This window comes from Medicago truncatula, chromosome 5 (genome assembly GCF_003473485.1).
Source record: "Medicago truncatula cultivar Jemalong A17 chromosome 5, MtrunA17r5.0-ANR, whole genome shotgun sequence".
Lineage (NCBI taxonomy): Eukaryota > Viridiplantae > Streptophyta > Magnoliopsida > Fabales > Fabaceae > Medicago > Medicago truncatula.
In genome coordinates, this window is record NC_053046.1 from 1,612,580 (window position 1) to 1,638,588 (window position 26,009).

The 26,009-nt window shown below is 33.1% G+C and overlaps 4 protein-coding genes and 1 pseudogene across 4 annotated transcripts; 2 read left to right on the forward strand and 3 right to left on the reverse strand.

Moving 5' to 3' along the window:
* Positions 1–407: 407 nt before the first annotated feature.
* Positions 408–2,709, forward strand: LOC11439932 (F-box protein At3g07870-like; annotated as a pseudogene).
* A 2,082-nt stretch (positions 2,710–4,791) lies between these two features.
* LOC11435529 (B3 domain-containing protein At2g24670) lies at positions 4,792–5,612 on the reverse strand. Its single transcript, XM_003610824.2, has one exon. It carries the CDS (start codon positions 5,605–5,607, stop codon positions 4,792–4,794), a length of 816 nt encoding a protein of 271 aa, XP_003610872.2. The 5' UTR covers positions 5,608–5,612.
* Positions 5,613–8,567: 2,955 nt separating this feature from the next.
* On the forward strand, positions 8,568–12,330 carry LOC112421681 (ribonuclease P protein subunit p29). Its single transcript, XM_024783139.2, has 9 exons — positions 8,568–8,727; positions 8,909–9,154; positions 9,793–9,828; positions 9,972–10,045; positions 10,186–10,451; positions 10,707–10,775; positions 10,896–10,954; positions 11,710–11,811; positions 11,932–12,330. The coding sequence occupies exons 2-9, from the start codon at positions 8,920–8,922 to the stop codon at positions 12,015–12,017; spliced, it is 927 nt and encodes a 308-aa protein (XP_024638907.1). The 5' UTR covers positions 8,568–8,727; positions 8,909–8,919; the 3' UTR covers positions 12,018–12,330.
* Positions 12,331–15,092: 2,762 nt separating this feature from the next.
* LOC11442353 (2-(3-amino-3-carboxypropyl)histidine synthase subunit 1) lies at positions 15,093–18,111 on the reverse strand. Its single transcript, XM_039834514.1, has 2 exons — positions 16,275–18,111; positions 15,093–15,266 (listed from the first exon to the last, which is right to left on the reverse strand). The coding sequence occupies exon 1, from the start codon at positions 17,928–17,930 to the stop codon at positions 16,539–16,541; it is 1,392 nt and encodes a 463-aa protein (XP_039690448.1). The 5' UTR covers positions 17,931–18,111; the 3' UTR covers positions 15,093–15,266; positions 16,275–16,538.
* A 533-nt stretch (positions 18,112–18,644) lies between these two features.
* On the reverse strand, positions 18,645–24,475 carry LOC11435530 (uncharacterized). The gene is made up of 4 exons (XM_003610826.4): positions 23,984–24,475; positions 23,087–23,280; positions 21,966–22,247; positions 18,645–20,123 (listed from the first exon to the last, which is right to left on the reverse strand). The coding sequence occupies exons 1-4, from the start codon at positions 24,163–24,165 to the stop codon at positions 18,916–18,918; spliced, it is 1,866 nt and encodes a 621-aa protein (XP_003610874.1). The 5' UTR covers positions 24,166–24,475; the 3' UTR covers positions 18,645–18,915.
* Between the last annotated feature and the right edge of the window lie 1,534 nt (positions 24,476–26,009).

Here is a 26,009-nt window from a genome sequence, read left to right on the forward strand (position 1 = left end):
TTTCTAAAAACTCTAAATTGTTAGTATAAAGATTTATTTAATTTTTGCTTGTTAAGAAAAAATATAAGAATTCATTCCCACCTTCCTCAGTGTGCATAAGCCCTTCGCCATTCTTTCAAGTTTCAACGCTTTTCCATCGAAATTAGGGTTCCGAACTTCTTCAAGGTAATTCTTTCTTTCACTGCAATTTTCTTCATAATCAATCATTCTTCGTTATTAATCAATCAATAATCACTTTATTTCATAATCGCTTTCTTAATTCCCAAATTTCTTTAATCAAAGTTGTCATTTTTAATTAAAGAAATGTTTGATTCTTACTTTAGATATTCAATGTTCAATGTTTGATTTCTTATTGTTTTATGTGATTGAATTTAACTTAATTTTTCTTTTTACAACTTATTGTAGTCATGAAAAGAAAAAAGATTTCAATTGCTGCTGCAAGAACAGAGAGTGATGATGATGAAGTTTTCCCTTTTTTGATAATCTTTCATCTCACGTCACTGCCCGCATTCTGCTTCAACTTCCTATTAAGTCGCTTCTCATTTGTAAATCTGTGTGCAAAATTTGGAAAACATTGATTTCAGAATCACATTTTGCTAAATCGCACTTTGAGCGATCACCACTTAGTCTCATGATTCGGACCAATGACTATTACCGAGTATCAAGAACCTTGTACCTTCTTGAGTGTGAACCTGAAAAGTTTGAGATTGGAAGCAACGATCGTGTGAAGCTTGCGCCTATGTTCAAGCTTCCTCTCAGATCATTTAGGGATAAAAGTGACGAGATCAATAATGAATCCAAGCGCCCTTTTCGTGCTGCGAGATTAGTTTCGGGGAAAAAGGATGAGAACAGTGATACGGGTAGACAAAGTCTTTATATTGCTTGCAACAGTGATTTTGATAAGTTTAATATTGTGAATTCTTGCAATGGTTTACTTTGTTTGTCTGACCCATATTTCGGAAACCCATTAGTGATCTGCAACCCAATCACTGGGGAGTTCATAAGACTTCCTGAATCTACCGCGAATCAAACTCGGGTAGGAAGGCAAGGACGAGCTGCTTTTGGTTTCCAACCTAAAACTAATGAATATAAGGTGATAAACATGAGGGTGAGATATGTTAAACGTGCCAATGCGTTGGAGTTTAAGATTGTGATCCTTGAGATAAACACACTTGGAACACCATCCTGGAGAAATGTTGAAGTGGATCCTCAAATTTCTTTTTGGATGCTTAAGAATCCCACTTGTGTGAATGGTGCACTTCATTGGATAAGATATGAGGGTGAGCAAATGTCAATATTGGTTTTCTGTTTTGAAAGTGAGAGGTTGCAGTCATTTCCTTCTCCTCCACATGAGTTTGGAAATCATAATAATGGAACTTGTGGTAACAGCCATGTTAGCATGGGAGAATTAAAGGGATTTCTTTACATTTGTGACTACCTTTTTATCTGATGTTCCAATGTGGGTTATGAAGGAATATGGCATTGAAGAATCATGGACTAAGGTTTACAAGTACGATACTTCATTCAATCCTTTTTCATGGTGTTCGGGTTTATGGCCGATACAACACTTTGAAGAAGGTGCTGCCATATTGTTATATGATTACAATTGTTTAATCTATTATGAACCTGCGAAATATCGATGCAAAGCTTTTGAAATTCATGGGAGTCGTTCAGATTGTTTTGAAATAATCCCGCATATTCCAAGTCTAATTTCATTGAAGGATGTCTTGAAAGGGGACAATATTGAGGTGCTGAATATCCACTCAAGGTAAGAATGTAGCTTCAAATATTTTATTTTTATTGGCGTTTGAATCTGATTGATGGTCGATGTTCCCATACAAGTCATAGTAATTAATTTTAATCATAAGACAAGTTTTCAAAGGGACTTCCTATTTTGCCATTCTGTTTGGAGAAAGGAAGACTTGTTGTTAGGTTGTGATGTTTCCGCAATCAATTGCTTTTACAACTAATATATTTATGGTGTTGTTTATATTTTTTTTTTATAATTATAGTTTTTTTGGTTATCTAATATCTACCACCTTTAATTACATATCTGGCTCTGATAGTTAATAGGAAAAAAATCACGTGGACGCAATCTTTTGTTACTAATTACATCTAAATTTCCTATATACTTTCGTGTTGATGGAGGAGGAGAAAATGGACAGTTGTTGTAATGTCAGTTATTTGAACGTTCTTAGTTGCTAAGTAGTAAATTGTTTCTTAAGTGTATTCCATCCCCTGCAATTTGCAGTTTTAGCTAATATTACTTAACCATTATTCCCAAATATTGTTTTAATTTATATAGGTGTGCAAAGTTTAAATTGCGGGAAGAAACGGAAGGTCTATCTCTGTCTCAACTGACTGTTTAAGACTTAGAAACTACATGTTTTCCATCATCTTTTGGTGACTTGAAAAATTTATCTTCATCCTCGTCTGATGGTGAAGAATTTGGTGAAGAGTACAGCTGATAAGAAGGAATTTCCATACACTAGGCAGGGTTATGTTAAATCACAAGTTATGATTTGGCTAGTTGCGATTTTTGAAAAAAAATTCAAATCTGGTTCTAGGATGCAAATGATGTCTTTTTGTAAACTTTAATCTAGATGTTCACTAATCATTATCTATGCTGTAAGACTGGCCAGTTATCTTGTTGGCCTGGTTTAGAAAATGATTGACTATATTGCTCGGCTATTTCGTTCTGTTTCTCGATCTCCTATATGTGTTTTACTTCATCAATCCTGATTTCCTTGATTCTTAGTCTTTAACTGCTCCTTGAAAAGGGTTTCTGAATCCCTAAGCGTTAATTATAATGAATTATCAGTTTGAGGAGCTTTGCTGAATAGTTTAGATTTGAATTTCAATTTTGGGGGCATGATATTGAACCCTTTACATCCATTTGTCACATTCACTTTCTCATTGTCCTAAATCAATCCTTTTGGTGCTATGATGGCTATTTCTATCTATATTTCCGGTTCATAGGATCTATAGTCAAAAGGTGTGGCAAATGATTTCGAATGCTCTTGTTTTCTCCTTAGTTCATGATATTTATTTATATCTTATACTACATATAAATGTTAAACAAGTAATTGGTTTTTGTTTTGTGTGTGGGAGAGTTGTAGATTAAGAAAGGAATGTGTTAGTTTTTCTTTGTTATACTCACATTCTTTCCTTGTCTTTATATGGTCCACTGTTTTTCATTTTTGGCTTAATTACAATTTTAGTCCCCCTATTTTATACTTTACCTTGCTTACGGAATTGGTCCCCCTATTTTAAAATTAATCAGTTTAAGTCCCTCCATAAAATTTGACTCAAATTTGATGATGTGTCATTTTTAACGAGCCTTCAATTTTTGCCAAAGACCAAAGAAGATCTAAGTATATAATGGATGGTTATGCAGAAGAAACTCATACCATGACACTCTACAAAATAGGATAAACCCCATATATGGATAAAGTCACTCACTATTGCATATAAGCATGATACATTATCATCATTTGGATATATTTATAATAGAAGAAAATATTTCATTTCACTATTTGTAAATTTTAACCAAGCCTATTATCCGTTTTCCTTTTTGGACAAAGAAGCAAAAACTTTCAAGCAAAGTAAATAAATTATCCGGGGTGAAACAACATTTAACAAATGAGTGCGAATTTTCGACCAAACATCCCCCTCTTGTAATGAAATGTAATGTTGATGCGAATTTTCATACCGACCTATTGCCAAATTTACTAAAGAGTAGCTTCTTCATATTTTTCTCTCCATTTTAATCTAAATAAGTGATTTTCACGTAGATCTAGCTTTTTCTACGTGATTTCATCGTATGAGTGCGACGTTGTGTCGTTTGTCGTCTTGTGCGGCGTTGTTTGATTTTTCGTCTTGTTGTAATGTTCCTTTTGAATGACCCTCACTTTGATTTACATAGTCTCTTCTTAGCTATGATGATGATGATGATTTATTTAAGAAATAGCTTTGCTTTTCTCTGTTTTCTTTTTCATTGTGTTTCATTCACTAACAAAAATAATGAAGTATCCAAACAAAATAAAATAATTAACAATTGAAAAATCAATAATAAAATTTTAATTTGATATCTAAAACATCCCTCTCTCTTTTGTTGTCTTTTATTAAACCTTCGATTCTCAAAAAAAGTGCCGATAATCCGAAGTTCGGCCCGAAGCTAACTAAAATCTGACCGATAATTATTCCATCCGAAAATCAAAATCATACTAACCTACAATTGATTGGTTTCTTTTGTTTGGTCTCTAAATTATAAAAATATAACAAATAAAATTTTCTTTATAAATGAAATTTGGGTATAGAGTCAAACCCTTGCCCTCTTATTTCATTACTTCTTCTCTAAAGGCAGCAATTGCACATCAAAATCACCATAAGAAATTTAAAAGTTGAGTTCCATTCAATTATATTTCAAGTAATTTAAACAATAAGGTTGAAAGATTAAAATGGACCAACATGCATCAACAAAGATAATAATGTAAACAGTATAAAACATTTTGCATGCAACTACTTAAAACTAGAAGAAACAACTCAAACACTACGTGGCTTGTAAAAAATACTTTTACAAGTTGTTCATAATCAAATTGAATACCAATATAAACTCTTGAGGACTATGTAATGTAATTCTTCCTAGCTAGGTAAGACTAATTCTTCCAGAGGCTGATACTGGTCCATCTCCTTATAAACTATTTCAAGTCTTCTTCATCAAGCTTCCAGAATCGCATAAACAAAGTACAGTTAAATGCAGAAACAAATAAACAAGTTTATAGCTATTACCTAATTTTTGTCGAGTAGAAAGTGCAACTTGCTATTGACCCTAAATGTCCAAATGTTGAGTTTTTGACCAATTTCAAAACTATTTTGCCTCATAACATGTTTCCAATCTTGTACAAGACTGTAAAGACTTTTGCCCCACTTCCTCAAAGACATTGTGAACTCTCTAAAAGAAGGGTCCAACACAATCACTTCTATACCAACCAGTTTACTTTTAGTGCCCCGATCCTTTCTACCAAAAGTCTTCTTCTCTGTGTCGTTGAGAAAATCATCAGCTATATCTTCTTTAAGTGACATTAAAAGACGACTTTGGTGTTTACTGAGATCTGAATCAAACAATTCCTTACACATGATATGTTTGATATCAGTGCCATTCAACTCTTTGATCTTGATCTCGACATCAATAGGCAATATTGGCGGAGGTGATGACAATTTTTCCTTATCTTGTTTTTTTGGTACCATCTTCTTCGTGCTCTTTGGTTTCACTCTTCTTTTCGCCTTATCAGCCATGCTACCTTCATCACTTGAGCGACACCTTTTCTTCTTATTCACTGCTTCTCCTTTCATTGTGCTTTGTGGAATATTAAGAGGCAATTTTGTTTCTTGGCGAAGATGTTGATTGATTTTCTCTATTTGTGCTAAATCTTTTTCGGTATAAAGCTGAGGTGCATAATAAGATAACAGATTATGCAAAGTAAAGTGAGGGAAAGGGTTGAATTTCCTTTCTTCCATTGTTTCCATATTTTGCATCAATGCATTGATCTTCTTCCTAGCCATAGCAGCTTTCTTTTCCAACATGGCTTCCATATTTTCATTCATCTTCATCATAGCTTTCTTTTTCTTTTCTTTCACAAAGTGTTCGATCTTCTTGTTGTGCTGAGTTGAGAATGTGTGTGGCTTCTTTAACTTGTTATCAAGTGTGTGTCTTTATAGAATAGGGTTTATGAAGATTATCTTATTCAAAGTCTGGTTTCTATTTTGTTACTAAATCTTTTTATCGAGTCAGTATTTTGTTACTGAATCTTGTTATATAGAAGAGGAGGGTTTACGAAGATTCAAATCAAAAAGTAAAAAAAGATTTGGTGATATTTTAACTATAAGCAAGGGACGCTCTTATTTATGGTTTCTATTTCTTTACTAAATCTTTTTAATAAATCTAACAAGGGAATCATTGAAAAGAATATATATAGTTTGTTACAATGTAAAATATATATTATCTATAGCAAAATAACTTATGGCTTAAGGTTTTAGGAAAAAGATTACCTGATAGATTAGCAAATATCTTTTATATTGTTGAAATCAATGAAAAGAATATATATAGTTTGTTAGAACATGTGTAAAATATATATTATCAATACCTATAATTCTAATCAGAATTACATAAAAACTACTCTTCGAAATTTTATACGCATTAACACATAAATGTTGGTAGAATATAAAGGGAATACATGGATTTAGACTGAATTTTTTACTTCCAACTATACCTTTAAATAAATTTGATTACTGTTTGGATAAACAGCTTATATAGATGCTTATGGCATTAGGACTAATAAAATTAGAGCTTACATCATAAGCTCTTATACTTGATAAGCTATTTATGTTTGGATATGTACACTAAAAAGTACTTACATAAATTGAAGTGTTTGGATCTGACATTACATGAGCAATTATCGAAATTTTAAATATTTTTAATTTAACAAAAAAATCAAAGAATCGAAGCACAAAAATCAAAGATAATAGTGTACAATTTGTTACCAAAAAAACAAAAGTTAAGTTTGTTTTATTTATTCAGTTTCATTTTGTTACGTAACAAAAAAATAATAAAAATCTTCCTTAAAAAAATAATAATCTTATTTATGTGTGTTACTTTGGTAAGATAAGTATATAGCAATTTTGTTACTCATGCACGCCAAAGATAACTAACATTATAATTAAAATATATGTTTGTTTCTAAAAACAAAAACAAAAAAATTAAAATATATGTTTTGAAAAAGTGGATTCAAAGAGAATCGAAGGAGGTTACATAAATTCATAAGCTCCTTGTTAAGCCGGAGGGTAAGCTGAAAATTTAGGCTTATTAAAATATGGCATAAGCAGCTTATGAAACTATGATAAACTATTTTTATTTATTTACCCAAACACCTTTAAAAAGGCTTATGGGAGTAGATAAGCCCATATAAGCTCAAAATAAGCCAATCCAAACGGGGCCTAAGAATGATATTTTAGTGATATCATTCAAAAAGATAAGAATTTAAATTAAATATTTTTTTAGGGAATACTTTATTTGTTATATTATATTTGCACTTTCATAATACCAACAATATAAAAGATATTTGCTAATCTACCAAAAAAATAAAAATGAAAGATATTTGTTATTGTTGGTATCATTAAAAAATATAAGTATAGTTTGGTGCAATATATTTTTTTTATGAAAAAGAATAGTTTATTACAATATAAAATTGCAAGATATATGTTATCTATACCTATAATTTTATCCAAATTCAAGATAAATTTAATCAAAATTTCATAAAAATTAATGTTCGTAAATTATACGCATTATGACAATAAAAAATAACGGACAAACAAACATGAAGTGCCTGTATGAACCTATATATATTTACATCAAAATCCACAATGAACAAACCAAAGACCAGCCACCATTAAATAGTTAATCGCATAAAACATTAAACGATTAACTTTGTCGATCAAGTGAGAAATCATTTCCTCCTTTTGTCAAAAATAACATAAATTTCTCTCCTTCCAAATCACCCAAACACAAGCAAGGCAAATAATATGCAAAGACTTTATTTTCTTAGACCAATCCATCAATGCACTAATTTGCACAATAAGATCAATCAAAATGAAGGGTTAACTTGATGTACACCCAACCAATGTCGCAATAACACCTAAATGCTACTAAAAGTCTCACAACCCATAAAAAATTATTCTTATTCTCCTCTAGGCTAAAACCACCAACACAAACATTCAAATGTGGTTGAATAATACCTCGTCTAACAAGATTATCTTTTGTAGGACGGTGATTCTGCAAAAGCCTCCAAGCAAAGATAAACACTTTGGTCTAGATTTATTCCATATAATTTTCTAACATTTATCTTGATTACATTGCTCCATTGTCGTCAACGACTTGTACACACTATTAACAGTGTACCCTTTGTCGGACGTGTGTTGCCAACTACGCATGTCTTCCATGTCACACTGAAGAAAAATGTTAGTTAAAAGCACATAACACTCCCCCCAACATTTCCCCTCTCACGCCAATAATCGACACCACCACTTCCAAGCCTCTTCTCCTAACCATCAATCTAAAAAAGCATGTCAACAACTGTAACCATCTAATTCTATGCTAAATTAAACATCAGCCTAAATATCTATCGTAGAACGCCCTCATGAGTTTTTATGTTTTTGACACAAAAAATCAAAGGTTTTTTTTAATAATATTTTAGATATTCATGTGTTGATTTAAAACTATATATAAGGTCCGGTGATCAAATCCCTACACCACGAAAAAAAACTCATAAATCATATAAAACTTTGGCTTAATAGCAGTTTTGACCCCCTAAGTATGACGATCTTGTAATTTTGGCCATTAACAAAATAAATTACAACTCAACCCTCTAAGTATTGTCCCATTTTACAGTTTTGATCCCCAAATCAATTTTGACCCATTCAACCCACACATGAACGTCATATATAATTTTCAATTAAAATGGCACGTGTGTAATGTTTGAATTAAAAAATAATTTTAACAAAAGAAAAACCCTTATTTCTCTTCTCTCTCGTGTCCTTTCTCAGAATCTCTTCTTCCCTCGTCTGTATCCTCTTTCTATTGCCAGCAACATCTCTTCTGTCCCGTGCAGCCTCTGCTCCGCCCTCCGTCTACGGTTCGTGCCCCGCCATCGTGAAGTTCGTAATCCTATAGTGAGTTTCTTCCAAATCGATTTTGTTTTTCTAATATTTATAAATTATTTCAACCCATTGTTATAAAATTAGCTTCTACTGTAACCACTTATGCTATAATCACTTAATTAAGCTGTTTATTCAAACAAGTCATATATACTAGAATTTTGAGAAGAACTAATTAATGAAGTGATATTGCCAGATTTCTTATCAATGGCTGCTGAATCAAGGAAACGTGCAATGGAGGCTTTGGAGAGAAGAATTCAAACTGAACATAAACTAAAAGAAAAGAAAAACAAAAGGGATATAAATCATGAACATATCCTAAAGGAAAAGAAAATCATTAAGTCTATAAATGAAGATGTAAAATCACCTATTCCACCACCCTCTACTTCTAATGATCCGTCCTTGCCTTTATGTCGTCCATCGTTGGATACACCCAACAAAGGTAATTCAATTTTATTTTGTTTAATTAAGATATACTATTAAGCACTTATTCAATATGACACTTAGGGCCCGTTTGGATTGGCTTATTTTTGAGCTTATGAAAAATTAGCTTATGCAAATAAATACAGTTTTATGTTAATTCTTAAGTTCTCACTAACAAAAATTGTATCTTCACAAGTTGTTTTTCCATAAACTACATTGACAAGCTTATGAAAATACATAAAAGTTTATTTATTTGCTTAAGCTGTTTTGCATAAGCCCAAGAATAAGCCAATCCAAACGGACCTTGACTCCATCAGGCCTTAAATATAAGTAAAAAAAGTACATGTATGTGGTTCAAATACATGTACTTTTTGCTTATGATTATTTTTAAGGCTGGAGGGAGTATCATATCATACAAGAGCTTATGCATAAGCTGTTTATACAATTCAAGAGAGAATAAGCAATGTGGAGGAACTTATGAACATAAGCTGAAAACAGTCCATGATCATATCATAAACTATTTTCTTAAGCTCTTCCAAACAGTTATGCAATTATTTATGTCATAAGATAAACCCAAATGCATTTTTTTGGGCTAGAATGTAAGATTTTATTCTTGTTTATTGTTAAAGCTGATACTTTTTTATTTCCTTTTCTTAGGGAATTTCGGTCTTTTTGGTCGTGCCATTTCACAAGGTACTGTACAGTCGATATAACAGCAAGACTAAGATTCTTTCTTAAGTTTCTTCATTTTGATTTTTGAAGGTTTTCTGTAATTATATTTAATTTGTAACTTCAATTTATGTGGGAAACTGAAGTGACTAACTATTAATCTGCAGAGAAAGAAGATGGTCCAGAATATGCCCAACTTTCTGTGGCTGTAAATGAAAATCTGCTCACAACTAATGGGGAGGTATTTACTTCAGATCAACTTCTCTTTTATAATTCCGAAAAGTCAATATGGTCAATCTCCTTTGAAGTCTGAACTCTAAAAAAGAATCAATCTAAGATTATAACTTCCCTGATTGTTCTAATTTGACTTATATTCTGCAGTTTTCTTCTGAAAGAGGAGGTTCAGTTTCCGGAATATTGCATGAACTTCTTCAGAAGGGAGATGCAGCACAAAAGTACATGCAAGGATCTAGAAGCATGAGAATCGACAGCTATATCCTTCTTGATAATTTTGTGCAAGGACGCGCACTTTCTTCATCTTCTCAAACAAGGGCTTTGCAACTTCATTCAAAACGTTCTAAGAAGCACATGTCCATGAAACAACATAAAAAACATGGATCAATGGATCTTCCTAAAGAGTTCCATAAGTAAGTTCAAGGTCTCTAAACTACACTTTATTGAAGTATGTTGGTCCTTGTCATTACTGCTACAGCCCTGCAGTTTGTGGTAGTGTATACTGTTGTGAGAAATTTTTCATTTCGTCTTTCATTGGGGAATTCTTAGATTCATGCTAGGAACAAATAAAGTGTTATTCATTTTGCTTTATTCTAATTGCTTAAATTTGTCTACAATGATATTCTTTTGATTACCTAATCAGTAATCACTGTTCATTTTGATTACAGATTTGACATTTTCAAGCCAATGCATGACATGTGGAAAGATTATATAAAGTTGTTGCTTAAATCCACTGGGTACTGTTTTTGTATCCTTGCTATTGATGAATTTCACAGATTCTTATCTTCAAGTTTTTCAGAACTTTTATTCTCTCATGGCTTTTGTAATTATGACAACAAACCTGTTTATTGTTCCAGGAATAATCAATTGGCTCAATGTCTCCTAGGTGCAGATCTACATGGTGCTATTATTTTAGGTTTGACCACACTCTATTTTTGTTTTTTGTTTTTGGATGAGTTGTGAACACCTACAAGGCTACAACAGAAAATGCTAAACCATTTCATTTATCTTGAGCTTTTTGGATAATTACAAGGATAGTTATTTTCTCATTGGTTGGATGTCAATTATTTCCCTCGGATGCTTATGTCTTTATGTGTAAACATTTCATATGCATTGAAAGGTGTGTTAAAATTGTTGCGCCGCTGTACTGAAACCTGTGAATGCCTACTTTTGGTGTTCTTAGAAAGAGTTGGAGTAGAAGTATTTTATGCAATCATTGGTATTTTATTGTTGCAACTTGCAATAAGTTCAATAGTAAGATGAGCTTCTGATTGGTTCAGGGCATACCTAGGTCTTCTTCTCCAGGAATGTTTCTCATTTGAATCCTCCCTTTCCATTCCCAGTGGCACGCATACCATTTTTTGATGCTCCTTACACTTGGATTTTTTTTAAAAAGTTGTTAGAACTTATGTTGAATGTTTTTAGGTGTTTAATCGAATCAATTCTTTTAAAATGCATTTCTATTAGTGTTGTTTTAGTTTAATGTTATCATGTTGATAATTTTCTATATCCAAACTCTGTCTAGATGACTCAACATGCATTGTCCTTTAAATTTAGAAAAGAGCTGTGCTTTTGAGACTCCTTCAAAACAAATACAAATATTTTAGCCTCTACCTCCTAAATAATTGTCTGTAGTTATCACTGACTGCACTATGTCCACCTGTTATGCAGTTGTGGAGTGTAAACTAACCCATTTTATTGGAACTGGTGGCATCATGATTCGTGAAACTGCAGAAGCTTTTGGGATAATTACTGAAGATAATAAATTCCGAGGTAATTCTTTCACTACTTAAAAATAGAATCTTTTCTAGCATTACCAGAGCCTCTTTGGATCAATTGTAACACTAATGGCTCAGCAAATATCAATACTTCTGCCTGTGGGGGAACTTTTAGGAACTCTAACGCATACTTTCTCCTATGCTTTGCTGAGAACACTGGAAATGGAAATGCTCTTCATGCTAAATTGTCAGGTGCTATGAGAGCTATAGAGATTGCAGCTGCTAGAAACTGGTCACATCTTTGGCTTGAACTTGATTCCTCCTTAGTTGTAAATGCTTTCAAGTCTAAGTCTGTTATTCATTGGAACTTAAGAAACAGGTGGAACAATTGTCTGTTCCTGATCAGTAGTATGAATTTTTTTGTTTCCCATGTCTTCAGGGAAGGTAACCAATGTGCTGATGGCTTGGCTAATTTTGGTTTATCCTTAGACCATCTCACCTACTGGAACCATGTTCCTCCTTTTATCCATAGATTCTATGTAGAAAACAAGATAGGTTGGCCTATGTTTAGGTTTATTTCCTCTTAGGGAGGTCTTGGTTTGGTCCCCCTCCTTACTTTTTGTTCTTTTATCTTTGTTTTATTTAATATATTTTTGGTGGTTGTAGCTCCTTGCTGCACCACTTTTCTCGTTAAAAATAAATAAATATATAAGAATAAATTTAGATATTAAAAAAATGTAATAAACAATATATGAATATATATATATATATATATATATATATATATATATATATATATATATATATATATATATATATATATGTCGGTTTTTTTCCTTTATCATTTAAAAAATGTAACAAACTAGATGAGTATATTTATACTTACTTCTTCATTATCTCAATTATACCTTTATACATCTTTTTCTATAATAAAAATTATTGTTGGTGTCATTAAAAAAATAAGAATTTAGATTAATATATCTATACTTACTTTTTTATTATCCCAATTATACCTTTAAACAACTTTTTCCATATTAAAGATTGTTGTTGGTGTCATTAAAAAAATAAACAATTTAGATTATATATTTTTGTTATATTGATGGTGTCATTGAAATAGATAATCGTAGTTAGTTTGATTTTTTATAAAGCAAAAAACATTTATATTTTAACTTTTAATCAAAATCAAAATTTCATAAAAAAAACAACATTCATAATTTTCAAACTTTAGCGCAATAAAAAGAACATAAAGCATCTTTTCACTAGTTATAATTAGCGAAAAGATGGACACTCACGTGCCCGTCTTTCTGCTCTTTTTATTGTGCTAACGTTTGAAAATTATAAACACTGTTTTTTTTAATGAAATTTTGAATTTGATTAAAACTAAAAATATATATGTTTGTTGCTTTCAAGTTATAACAATCAAACTAACCATAATTATATATAATCTAAATTCTTTTTTTTTTTTAATGACACCAGCAACAATCTTTATAATAGAAAAAATTGTTTAAGGGTATAATTGGGATAATGAAAAAGTAAGTATAGATATATTAATCTAGTTTGTTACACTTTTTAAAGGATGAAGGAAAAAAAGTTGGACATATATATACGCATATCGTATTTGTTACACTTTTATTTTAATATTTGAATTTAATCTTGTCTATTTGTTATATGTGTTATTTGTATTGAAAATTGATGATAATTTTAGAAAATGAAAAGGTCGGCCCAAAAGAGGCAAAATAGACTATTTTCTTTATCCTTTCAAAAAGACTATAGATAGATAGATAAAAAAATAAAAATAAGTAACACTTCCATTAAAATGAAATAATCTTATCCACAAGTCCTTGCTCAACTGACAAAAATGTTGAAATTGTTAGGCCGGACATCATAACCGCGGTTCGAACCCCGATACCTCCACTTGTGTGTGTGAGTTTATATATGGCTTTGTCATTTCGTCTATCTCAAAAAAAATTACAAAGGGAAAAAAAAAAGTATTGATATAGTCCAAATAATGATACAAACTGTATTATAATTGATTTATATTCATTTCATATGTTATTGAAATCCACCAAAATATTTGAGAGGACAAGCACAGGAATAACAAAGCAACTAAGAGATTACAGGCAAGCATTGACGAGGATTAAGCTTCCGAAAAAGATAGTCGAAATCAAAAGTAATGAATTTTGATTTCATCTATCAAAAACAATGAAGCTTGATCTTCTCACACAAAGTATTCAAATTTACCTCTTTTTGCTGGAAAAATCCGGCAATTGCATTCCTTCCAAATAATTCAGACCGTGCATAACCAATCAATGTTCAACAAAGGCCACTCCCTTTTCAAATAGTCACATAAAGTGGTAAATTGCAAAAGATGTTTGTTAATAGAACCTTGACAAACTACTGTGAAACCTAACCAATTAGCCACCAAGGACCATGGTCTACAAAAAAATCACATCTTGCAAATAAAAATGATCTCTATCTTCCAACGCATCACACCCACCTAAGCAAAACAATCGTTCAAAGAAATAATTTCTTTTTTCAAAAGGTTCTCCTTTGTAGAGAGACTATTAAACAGCAAACGCCAAACAAACAAAGAAACTTTAAGAGGAACAACTTTGAACCAAATATTATAGTTGTCATCAGTAACAACATTAGAATCCATTACAGTCAAGTAATCATATGCATTACACACAACGTAACGTTTGGCCGAATTGAATTGCCAGAACCACATATCCTCTTCAGACACCTGAGGGAGCCTTGAATGATGATTAGTTTACATATTATAGAAAATTAGAGTTTGCTCCCTTGAATGATGATTGAAATATATTTCACTCCCTCTTGTTAAAATATTTTTAGAAGGGATTTATACTAACATATGCACCACAAGTAGATATAGAATGAAGGTCAATCAAACGGTCTAAACTTTTATAATTACTTTTATTTTTCTTTTGGGTAAACTTAACTTTTAATCATACAAATGACAGTTTTCGTGTTGATTTTAATCTCGTGGCGTCCTTTGGTGGTGGTGTTGTAGGTGTTTTTGGTCACCTTGTGTATTCCATTTCTCTTTGTACATTTGTTACTTTTTCTTACATATATTTGCCATTCAAAAAGAAAAAAAATTATACAAATGACAATTTTGACGATGATAAACACTACAGTACAATTATACATGTGCAATTTTGCTTTAATAAAATTAAGATCTTTACTCAAAAATTACACTATTTCATTACTTCTATAAAGGCAACAATTGCACATCAAAATCATCATACTCAAATTGTTAAAAACAACATACTGTTTGGTCAAAAAAAAAAAAAAAATACTGTAAAACATTTTTTATGCAGCAACTTAAAACTAGAAGAATCAACTCAAAACTACGTGCCAATATAATCAAGTTGTTCATAATCAACTTAAAGATTTATATTGAATACCAATATAAATCTCCATATGGCCCATCATCCTAAACTATTTCAAGGTCTTCATCAAGGTTTACACATTCTTGAAATGTTATTTCTGCATAAAAATAAAAAGATATTAATTTAAACACGATATAGAGAATAATTAGCAGTATGCAAAAACAATATGGCCCGTCATCTTTCAATTACTCCATAAAAGATGTTAAGCTAAAGCACAGGGAGTGTCAAAGTAAAGCAATACAAAGAAAACAAAAAGTAAGAAGGAAAATGAAAATGAAAACCATGGTAGAATGCCCGTGATGTTGTTTATGTAGCTAACTAGACAAGATGGTGCAAGCCACTTCATGAACCATGACCAACTGAACTTGACACAAGAAGATTCCGTACATGCAAATTCATCTCTTTTTAGAAAGAAAATCATGACAAATCTGAACTTGACAAAAGGACCAATATTAGGCATAAAGGGAAGTTATAGCCATCACCTAAATTAGAAAATAGTTTGTCAGGAGTCCAGACCTTGTGTTACTAGATAAAGAACCTGAACTGATTTTGTATTATCAATCAAATCAAACAACACCAGAAGGAAAATCCTTAAAAAGGTTTGGTATTTTGAAACAAACATTGATGTTTATTTGCTTAGCACTAGCAAATAGCCAGGTTAAACAATGAAGCCATGGGTAAAAATCCACACATACAGAGAAGTAGAATTTCATCAAACAGAAGCAACAAATTTTGAGTAAAAATGATTAAAAAAAGCCCAATAAAAGAGTGCAAACTTTCTGATTCCTTACAAACAGTATTTGAAATGGTATTAAAAACCAACACTTCCCACATAAATTAGGTATTTGCCTATTTGGCCAATGTGCATAGTCCCATCAAACATTTTGTTTTTCTTTCTATCTTCAAAATTCAAATCACATTTGAATATTTGAAGAGTACAAAATATGGAAAATCTAATTCCTGGGGTCCTTTTGAAGCTAATGCAGCACATGAACAGGGGAAAATAGACAAAAACAAAGCCAAAACACATAAACAAGTACCAGAAACACAGAAACAAAGCACTAGTTAAATACAGAAACAAAGAAACAAGTTAATCAATGTTTACCTTAGTTCCTCCGCAGACAAGCACGGCTGCAGAAACGAGTTCATGCGAATAGTTTGCACGAATGCAACAAGCATTTGAATCATGTAACTTAAAATTGCTAGCTTGCCCTTTTTAGAAGAATAGCTTATCGACAAAGAATGAACAAAACTGTCTACTTCTCAAAAATGACTAAGCTAATAACAAAATAATAAACTATTTGACTCTGCCGTTTGGAGCAAAGCATTATAAGTACTGTATAACAAAAACAGCTAAGCAAATTTAAGACTATTGGGAAGTGACGCTATTAGCGACAGAAGTTACTGAAATTTTCCTAGCAGGACGGCTAGGCTTTTTCATATAAGAGGAATTCCACTCCCCTCCATCTTGAGCATAATAGTCCATCGGATAATCTCCACCAAAATCTTCAGTCGCCTTGGCATTTCCGCAGCTACCGTTAGAGCAACAATCGCTCTTATTGCAACCTGTAACATCTTCACAACCCTGTTTCTGCACCTGAGTTTTCTCCCACCAACCAGGTATCAATCCCAGTGCTATCTCAGCCTCAAAAGGAGTCAGAACTGGTTTTACAAAAGCATCTCCCCAATCAATAGAGAGTCTAGGACAAGCAATCTGAATCCAAGCATCCACAGAATCTTCAAACAGAGATATTCTATAAGGGCTTAGCTCAGACATCAAAACCACAGTATAATCAAATCCTTTATCCCCCATTTTCATTTCCAATCTCTCCAAAATCTTAGGATTCCCTTGTCTACCCAAAGTCCCTAATACAACGCCCCAATTCCTCGCCTCCTTCGCTTTCAAAATCGCATTTTTCCTCGACCCCTTCATACCCACATGATCATATTCCTCCAAAAACAACTTCCCCACATACGGGTCATACCTAAAAGCCTTAACCCCCGGATTCGCTATCATAAACGCTTCAAGATGAAACCTTCCATCTGACACAAACACCAAAACACTCTCTTCCTTATCATCCAATTCTTTCCCCACTTTCGGTGCAGTACACCCTAAAATCTCACCAGCAGACAACGGCTTCGACTGTGGAACCAAAACCCTAAACCCTAATTTCTCCAATTCAGGCTTCACCGCCCTAATCCCAGAAGCAAACTGAATAGTCCCAGCAAGAATAACCCTTTTACCCATAAACCCTAAATCCTTAGAATTCAACTTAACAGTATCAACTAAATGATCAACATCAATCTTAATATCAACAAAAACATAAAGACAGGGAATCTTAGTAGAATCAATAGGAACTAAACAACTATGACCATAATGAATAAGAATCTCAGCACCAAGAGCAATAGCAGAGAAATCATCAATACAACAAGCACCATAAGTAACATCACCAAGAACGTAACAGTGAGTTACACCAGCGAAGGTGGTAAAGATATCAGAGAGGATAAGAGAGTACATGAGAAGACCTTCAGGGAATTGAAGAGCGATGCGTTTAGCGGCGGTGGAACGGACGCGCCAAACGCATTTGTGAACTTCGAAGGAGTAGTTTGAAGGAAGGATTGAGATTGCGGCGTTGAGAAGTGGGTCGTTGAGGATTGAATCTGGGATTTGGTTTTTGATGAATCGTTTTGGTTTTGGTTTTTCTTTGACAGAAACAGTGATGGTGTTGTTGGGTTTTTCAGGTTGCTCTGGAAACTCCATAGTTTGTTTAAGTATCTTGTTTCTGTGAAGGTGAATTGAAGGAGAAAGAGTGTTTTTTTCTTTCGGTGAATAAACGAAAGAGAAGCGTTTGATTGTTCAGTTTTCGAGTAACTAGGTTAGAAGCTGCATTCGAAGAGCAGAGTTTGATCAAACTGTAAGTGTATTTTTTTGTAGGTAGTTCAGCGGTGTGATCTCACTCATTTTAATATACATGTCACTAATTTGTTTATTTCAATAATAGTTTTAAAAACTTAATAAACTTTTAATTAACCCCTTATATCCCTTTGTATTCATCATCTTTGTCAATAAACCCAATAATTATCAAATCAAGAAAAATCCCAAAATCAAGATATTAAATAAAAAAATCCATCACAAGTTAGATATTGCCTCCAAATTTGGTTGAGTTATGGGATTATTTATGACAAATTTCCATCACATATTAAAAACACACGGATGTGATTCAAATGAGTATAACACTCGTGGGTGTTCTTGGCAATTTCAAAATACATCTTGACCTTAAATTTGCAATTTATGGTTAGGTTTGGGGTGATGTTTCATACCAGTGGAACAAATACTAGGAAATTCATGATTTCTTCAAATTGTAATTCGCTTCTGAAAATTGCTCATTTTTTCAATAAAAAAAAATGATCAGCACAAAACAAGAGACAATACTGCAATCCTGCAATACCTATCGATCATCAAATAGAAGCTGCATTGAGTCCAATAATAATGCTTTTTGCATATAGATATTGCCTCAGAAAATCAACATGTGAGAATTCTACACTTCAAGGAAGCAAAACGACCTCATGTATTTTCTGTTTATCAGTCTTCAGGATGAATTGGGGACTATACATCAAGTTCATCCTCAAAATACCAACAATCAATTAAATAAAATTTCTATTTTGTTGGAAACAAGAAAACCAGCAATTTGTTGTTCCATCACTGCAAGATAATTATTTCTAATATATAACAATGTACATGTAACCTACGATTTTCTCTCCACGCCAGGATTCAACACATCCGCATTAGTAGATGCTTTTAAAGGTGGCCTATTAATCTTCTCAAGTAATCTACTAAATACCAGTTTAACTGGTATGCAAGCTACAGTAGTGAGCCCAGAGACCTCTGGTTTAGTCGTCTTGTCTGTTCGATAAAAGCTTCTAGTAAGTGATGGTTTTCTACCAAGATTATCTTCAATAGATAAAGAGGAAAGGGTTCTAGTTTTCTGACTAGATGACAAGCTCACTTTTTTTGCACTCTTTTTGAAGGACTTCTTGTCAACTGACGGCCCGGCACTATTAAGGCCGTTCTTCTTCCAATGGCTTGCATTATGACTGGAATTTCCACCATTTAATCTCTTATATCCATTATTTCTTTCCTGATCTAACGAGAAGTCTTCATCAACATTTGATGACGATATGTGGGGACGAGGGACACGAAAGTTAGCTGTTCTTCTCGCAGTCCTCCAAGCTGGTGGAAGTACACTACTTCCCTCGTAGCCAATCATATCATTACTGAAGTCATCAATTGCAGAAAATAGATTGTCAGTTGAGCCATCCTTAAGGACTTCAATTTGGATTGGGCGTCCAATTATAGAACTCCCATCTAACTTGCTCGTAATAGATACAATAGGGACTGACTCTTTCGGGTAACTTGCTTGAACCTTTAAGTCTACATCTACCAGCATTGATCCCTTCCCCCCATCATAATGATAAGGATCACTATGTAACGAAGCAAACCCTTTAAAATCCGAATATTCTTTCAAAGCAGGCTGATCCTCCCACGGCCATTCATCCCAATCAAGACCTTGACTTTTTGCAACCTCTCTAGGAGTTAGGGTGTATTCATCTTCTGATCCAAACATTTGATCGCTATCATCAAGAGCATCACTATAGTCATTTCTGTAGTAAGGATAACCAGGCCCCATTCTCTTGTGGTTTAAATGGCTTCTCTGTCCTTCAATATCTGCTCCATATAAAACAACATCTTTCCTATCAGAAGCAGCAACAGACCTTTTTACAAGGTTACGGTTATTCCTCTTTCCTTTTAATTGCCATTTGGATACAGCTTCATTGCACGTTCGAGGTTCCCGCGGATAAAGGTGAGGCATGTCACTGGAAGTTGCTAACTCAGCTAACTCATCATGCTCCTCACTGCTAGTGCTTTCTTGTTCCTCGTTGTCATCATCAGTTTCTGCAGTTAAAAAGTTACATCAATAGAGAGAAAGAGAATGATGTGATACAGAACTAAGGTCCTGTTTGCATGAAGAGCTTAATTTGCTGCTTATAGCATAAGCGCTTTTGATGATAAGCACTTTTGTATAAGCTATTTCTAAAACAAAAAATAATAAAGTTAAATTCTTTCCGTATAAGCTATAAGCTGTTTTCATAAGCCATTTGGAGAGCATATGAAAATCAGCTGAAAACAGTTTATGTAAATGGCATAAGCTGTTTTCATAAGTACTCCCAAACAAGTCAATCTAAGCAGTCTAACAGAACTCAAAGAACAAGTTCAAAACACATATTCAGCACAGCAAAAGAATAAAGAGAACCCAAAATGTAAGACATTCTAAGATCTAAATAATGGTTAAAATGAGAGGAAGGAGGAATAGATTATTGACATGTGGATTTAAAATAGACTCACAAATACAAATTCCTAACGATAAATTTATGGTCACATAAATTCACATTACAAGTTAGGAAAACATATATGAATTCAAACCCACATGTAGATTGTAGAGTTGGGTAACTTTAAAGCATGAATGTCAAGCTTTTCAAGGCAGTGACTTTCTCTAGTATTCAAATTGTCTAGAATATTTCTAGCATTCAAATTGTCTAGAATATTAGATGAGTTTGTGTTATATATACTATACTATGTTTTCTAAGGGTACTATTGACCTCTAGCGATGTACTTATTTTCTCTCAAAAGGAAAGAAATCTGAAGAAAAACAGACCACCTCGCAACTTTGTTACCTAAAACTTTAATTGCAGACAACCGTCCTTATTTTAACTTGTAATACATTTTGTTTGGTAAACAACCTCTAATACATTGACTAGAACATGCTGTTGAGGTATCACTACATGATGTAACAAGAAGCACACAACCATCATCCACGAGTCCGTGTGTAATATTTGAAAGATTGACAGACTAATATACAATAGCCTGTTGCAACCTGTAATACCTTGTGAACTTGAAAGGAGTTTTTAGTAGGGTACTTTTAGATTGGTTTTGGTTTTTATTACTGGTGGTTTGTAGGTTTAGCCTAAAAGGAGTATTTATGAGTTTGCTTTGTTTGAGCGCTTTCAGGTTTTCTTGCTCTCCCTTCACGACTTGTGTAACGGTGTTGCTTAATAATATTTGCAGTTAAAAAAAAAAAGCTTTAGTCAACAATTTCTTTAAAATGTAATAGTTGACAACACACAATAGAGACTAGAAATAATCATAAACGGATTGACATGCATGTGCTACTGTCTAGTCAAAAATGAAAGATGCACAATGGAGACAATTCCTTCTCTGTCTCTCTGTTTCCTTTGTTCTCAGTCTAATGTCTTAGGCCGTAGCAAATCACATCTGATACAGCACGTCTCATTTATCAAGATCTTTTTTCTTCAAGAGTTGAGAACTTATACATACATTACGTAAACAGGATTTTACAAAGGAAAAAAAAAATCTATAAACTCTATTTTTAGTGTACATTGGCCAATCTAGGTAATATTTCTGATTTTAATTTTAAAACCTTATCAATAAATATTGCAAAATCATTTGTTAATTTCATCAGAAGAGTAAATAGGGAGGTATGGTGGGAACTAGCAGGAATCTTCATATTATGCTCAGTCAATTGTAAGCAATTGGAAAATAAGTGAGGAATAGTGCGAGAACATTGAAGGATGAATGACAAATTTCACGTATATAATGTGTTTTCAATATTCGTACAATAGTGCAACAAGGAAAACTAACAATAAATATTCGTAAGTAAGTAGCTGCAAATAAACAGATGTAAGCCTAAGGAAAGTAGAAGTATAGTAGAAGCTAAACCTGAAAATATAGTCATGTCTTCGTCATTGTCTAGTTCTGTTTCAGAAGAATCTGATTCTGATTTAATAGAAGCAGTTTCAGAAGAATCAGATTCAACATCATTCAGAAAAGCAGATTCGCTCTCCTCAGCAAATGAACTTCCATAAGCATACTCCCCAAGTTGGGAAGATATTGGAACATGGGCTAGAGTTTCATTGTAATCCAGAGAATCACTAGACTCAGGCGGCAAGTACACACATTTGCTCCTCTTTGCTCGGAATGCTGCACCTATTTGCCCAGATCCTGAAAACAAAACACAGCAGGTTATAAGACATACCTAATCTTCACTAATTTATAATTTAATACACACACACCTCTTTATTTAATATTAGTCACTCAATTCCTCGTTTACTTTTTCTTTAGCCAAAGATAACTTCGACTGTACTTCCTAAGTGAAGAACATAACTTGGTATATTGGGGCTTTGAATCATAATAAGGCGAGAGCTTCCCTCTCAAAGGTCCAAAGGAAAATTAGGGCTTTGTTTGGTAAAAAATAGCGGAAGGCTTATAAGCTAGCTTATAGCTAATAGCGGATAAGCTCATAAGTCAAAAGGAAAATTAGGAGTCTGGTAAAAAATAGCGAATGACTTATAAGCAAGATTATAGCTGATAGCATACAAGCTAAGCTGATTGAACTTATAATATCCGGTAAAATTAGCGGTTGAAGTAGCTTATAAATATGAAATGACATAAAAAAAATGTATACATAATTAATATTTATTTTTTTCAATTAAGATTGCAAGGGTAAAATTGAGATAAAAACTGATAAGCTATAAGCTACTTGAATTAGCTTATCAAAAAACGCTAAAAGCACATAAAAATAAGCTATAAGCTCTTGAGGAAATGACGGTTACCAAACAAGTTTTCTTTTTAGTCATACAAACTTATAAGCTCAAACATGTGTCTTACTTACCAAACAGAGCCTAGAGCCCACAGTCCTACAAGTCTCTTTTCCAATATATTGCCATGTCGCGTGTGATTTTGTTTTTTCCCTAATTTTTTTCTTAAAATTTCTGAATGTGTGACTAAACCCTTCTCAATAGTATTATACAATCTAAAATTGGTTTAATCAGAAGCAATACCTAATTTATCTTGTTTCCTTAACATCTGCCTTTCAAGCTCCAGGGCGTGGAGAATAGCATCTTCTCTTCGTGCATATTTCTCTCTTTTCTTCAACGGCATACCCAGAGCAGTCTCCGCCCTTTCAATGGATGCATCAAATTCGCCGCATCTGAACGGCTTCACTCGCTTGGACTTCTCCAAATTATACCAATCTCTGTTAAAAAATATACCAACGCAAACGAGGGCAAATTAACAAAATAGACTGACACAAACAAGGGCAAATCAACATAAACAACACAGACAAGTGCAAATCAACAAAATGAACCAACACAAACAAGGGCAAATCAAACATATAAACAACACAACTAAGGGCAATTCAACAAACACAAACAAGGGAAAATCAACAAAATATACAGACACAAACAAGGACAAATCAACAAAATAGACCAACGCAAACAAGTGAAAATCAACATAATAGACAACACAAACAAGGGCCAATCAACATAAACAAGGGAAAATCAATAAAATATACAAACATAAACAAGGGTAACTCAACATAAAGAACACAAACAAGGGCAAATCAACATAAACGCCACTGATAAAAGTCAACAATCATTTCATTGGATATGTAGAAAGTTTCTCAATCCGCCCCTAGTATGCTCAAATCAATCAAAATACACTACATGAAGCACAATTCCAATATAAAGCCGAATTTTAGTGTGGCGGATTGAGAAATTAACCAAAAATTAACATGGGTTCATAATTTCATAACACAAAAATAACTTCTTTTTCACAAACATCTACTATGCAGAAAAGCTTAAGCGCACTAACAATCTAAAAAAATGTAAATTGAACTAAAAACTGAAAACCCAAAACAAAAACAAAAAAATACTGAATTTGAAGAAAAGGGCATTTACACGCTGGCATCTTCTCTTCCCAGAAGCTTCACCGGAGTTCCGGATCGAGGTGAGGTCAGATGAGAAGCGGCAAGGTCATCAGGATCGAGTATTTGACCCGGCCACCACGAACCGTTTCTTCTTCGGACCCAAACAAGCGATCCAACGGCGCAATCCTCTGCACCTAAACCCTCCCCATCCATCTCCTCCGCTCCCCTCCGCTTAACTTTCTTTCGCTTCCCCAGTTTGATGAATTTATACGGTGGCGCAACCGCCGCCGGTGAAGGAAAACGATGAACGGCGCAGGATTGTGAAAACGCTTTCAGTTGTGTGGATTAGGGCACAAAATTTCATTCAGATTTGGGGGAATTGCATTTTCTAGGGTTTTCAATTTTGATTTTGAACAAGTTAAAAATTGAAGTTTGAATCTTCTAGAAGGACCGGTTTGGATTTGGTTAATGATGTGGCGGAGATGACCACGGTAGTTGTCAAGGGTTGCTCAATCAAGTGTGACTTGTAACTAATCCTAGTTGTAAGGCAAGGGTTAGTCTACTAGGGGTAGTAGAATAGTATTTTTAAATTATTAATTCATTATCAATTATCAATGTTGTCGAACATATCTTTTCTAATATAAATCACCAGACATTCAATCTTTTTCATTGATTCATCTCTAATTTGATTATAGGTAATTTAAAGTCTCTGTAGTTTCTATAGCGGAAAATGATCGTTCGACTATTGTGCAACAAGCGAAATATTGCTTAGTTTAAAAGTCGGTAGACTGTTGGCATATTTTTTAAAAGATGGCTTATTTTATTTTTTTTTAAGATGCAAATTCAACACTCCTTCGCATATAAATTATGTCAGTTTCAAGTTGATTACCAAGCATCATCAATTTAGTTAGGGTGAATTTATTTGGAGAAAATTTTGCAAATTCAATCAGCTTTATCTTGTCAAAAATAGAGAACTAGTTGATTCGACACAAACAAGTCATATAAATGAGTATCATTGTATTTGTCTACTTAAAATGAATATTAAATTCTTGAAAATGCACGTATGCGACACTATAAAATAATTCAATGCAATAATGGTTTTGTGTCGTGAAAGATTCAAAATTACCTTGGAGTTTTGATTTTCCACAAAAGTACACATAGTCCATGTTTGGAATGTTCATGCCCCGCCCATTGCAAAATAAATCTACATCCTTCAATATAGGATCTCGTTCATCATCTCTTAAAGTTTGTAATCACTCTTTTGTGGTGTTAACCATTGGTGATGTCTTGATCTTTCTTTTGCAATGCGTCTAACAATTCATTTGAAATATCCAAGTCATTTTTCATTAAATGTAACACGAGTGCAAAACTAAAATTGTCCATTAGAAGTATAAGACCATTTGCTTCGCCTCTTGCATCCTTAACTGATACTTCTTCTTTTAACATTTCAAGAACACCAGTTACAGAATTATACATCAATATTAAATTAACCAAAGTTGCAAAGTGCAAATTCCAACGAGAATCAACTAGTCACTTGCAACTAGTTTCTTGATTCAAACATTTTCCACTTACAATTTCTCCGTTTTACAGTGCATACCTGACCTTAATTCTTTGTATTTCACGAAGTATGAGATTTTGTTTGCAATATCCCCCAACAACTTCTAATAACGTTGATATTCAGTTAAAGAGAAGGAAAACTTTAAGGTGGTCCTTGACGATAGCAACCCATTTAAGTTGTAATTGATGAGAAAAATAATGTAGATAAAATGCTTACAGACTTTCCCTTAAAATCAAACTTTTAAGATAAGAAAATTGTCTTTGCATGTTGATAGCACCGCCATAACCTTGTCCACGAATTCCGGAAGTAGTATTCTTTCTCATTCGATGGTAATTTCCTCTTACAAAATTCTCCATATTCACATGCAACAGCAGCAGCAACGAAGAAAAACAATAAAATTAAGAAATGCAAATATATTCTCAAATGAAAGTATAGTTGACCATGTTAAGTAACATAACAACATAACTCGTTGAAAATATTAAAGATTAACAAACAATTC

What these genes read in the sequence shown, in the direction of transcription:
- LOC11435529 (XM_003610824.2), bottom strand. Translation starts at nt 5,607, where the DNA reads ATGAATGAAAATATGGAAGCCATGTTGGAAAAGAAAGCTGCTATGGCT.
- LOC112421681 (XM_024783139.2), top strand. Translation starts at nt 8,920, where the DNA reads ATGGCTGCTGAATCAAGGAAACGTGCAATGGAGGCTTTGGAGAGAAGA. An exon ending in GTTGGATACACCCAACAAAG is followed by an intron (nt 9,155 to 9,792) that starts GTAATTCAATTT and finishes TCCTTTTCTTAG; the next exon opens with GGAATTTCGGTCTTTTTGGT. An exon ending in TGAAGATAATAAATTCCGAG is followed by an intron (nt 11,812 to 11,931) that starts GTAATTCTTTCA and finishes GGGAACTTTTAG; the next exon opens with GAACTCTAACGCATACTTTC.
- LOC11442353 (XM_039834514.1), bottom strand. Translation starts at nt 17,930, where the DNA reads ATGGAGTTTCCAGAGCAACCTGAAAAACCCAACAACACCATCACTGTT.
- LOC11435530 (XM_003610826.4), bottom strand. Translation starts at nt 24,165, where the DNA reads ATGGATGGGGAGGGTTTAGGTGCAGAGGATTGCGCCGTTGGATCGCTT. An exon ending in AAGGAAACAAGATAAATTAG is followed by an intron (nt 22,248 to 23,086) that starts GTATTGCTTCTG and finishes TTTTGTTTTCAG; the next exon opens with GATCTGGGCAAATAGGTGCA. An exon ending in AGACATGACTATATTTTCAG is followed by an intron (nt 20,124 to 21,965) that starts GTTTAGCTTCTA and finishes TTTTAACTGCAG; the next exon opens with AAACTGATGATGACAACGAG.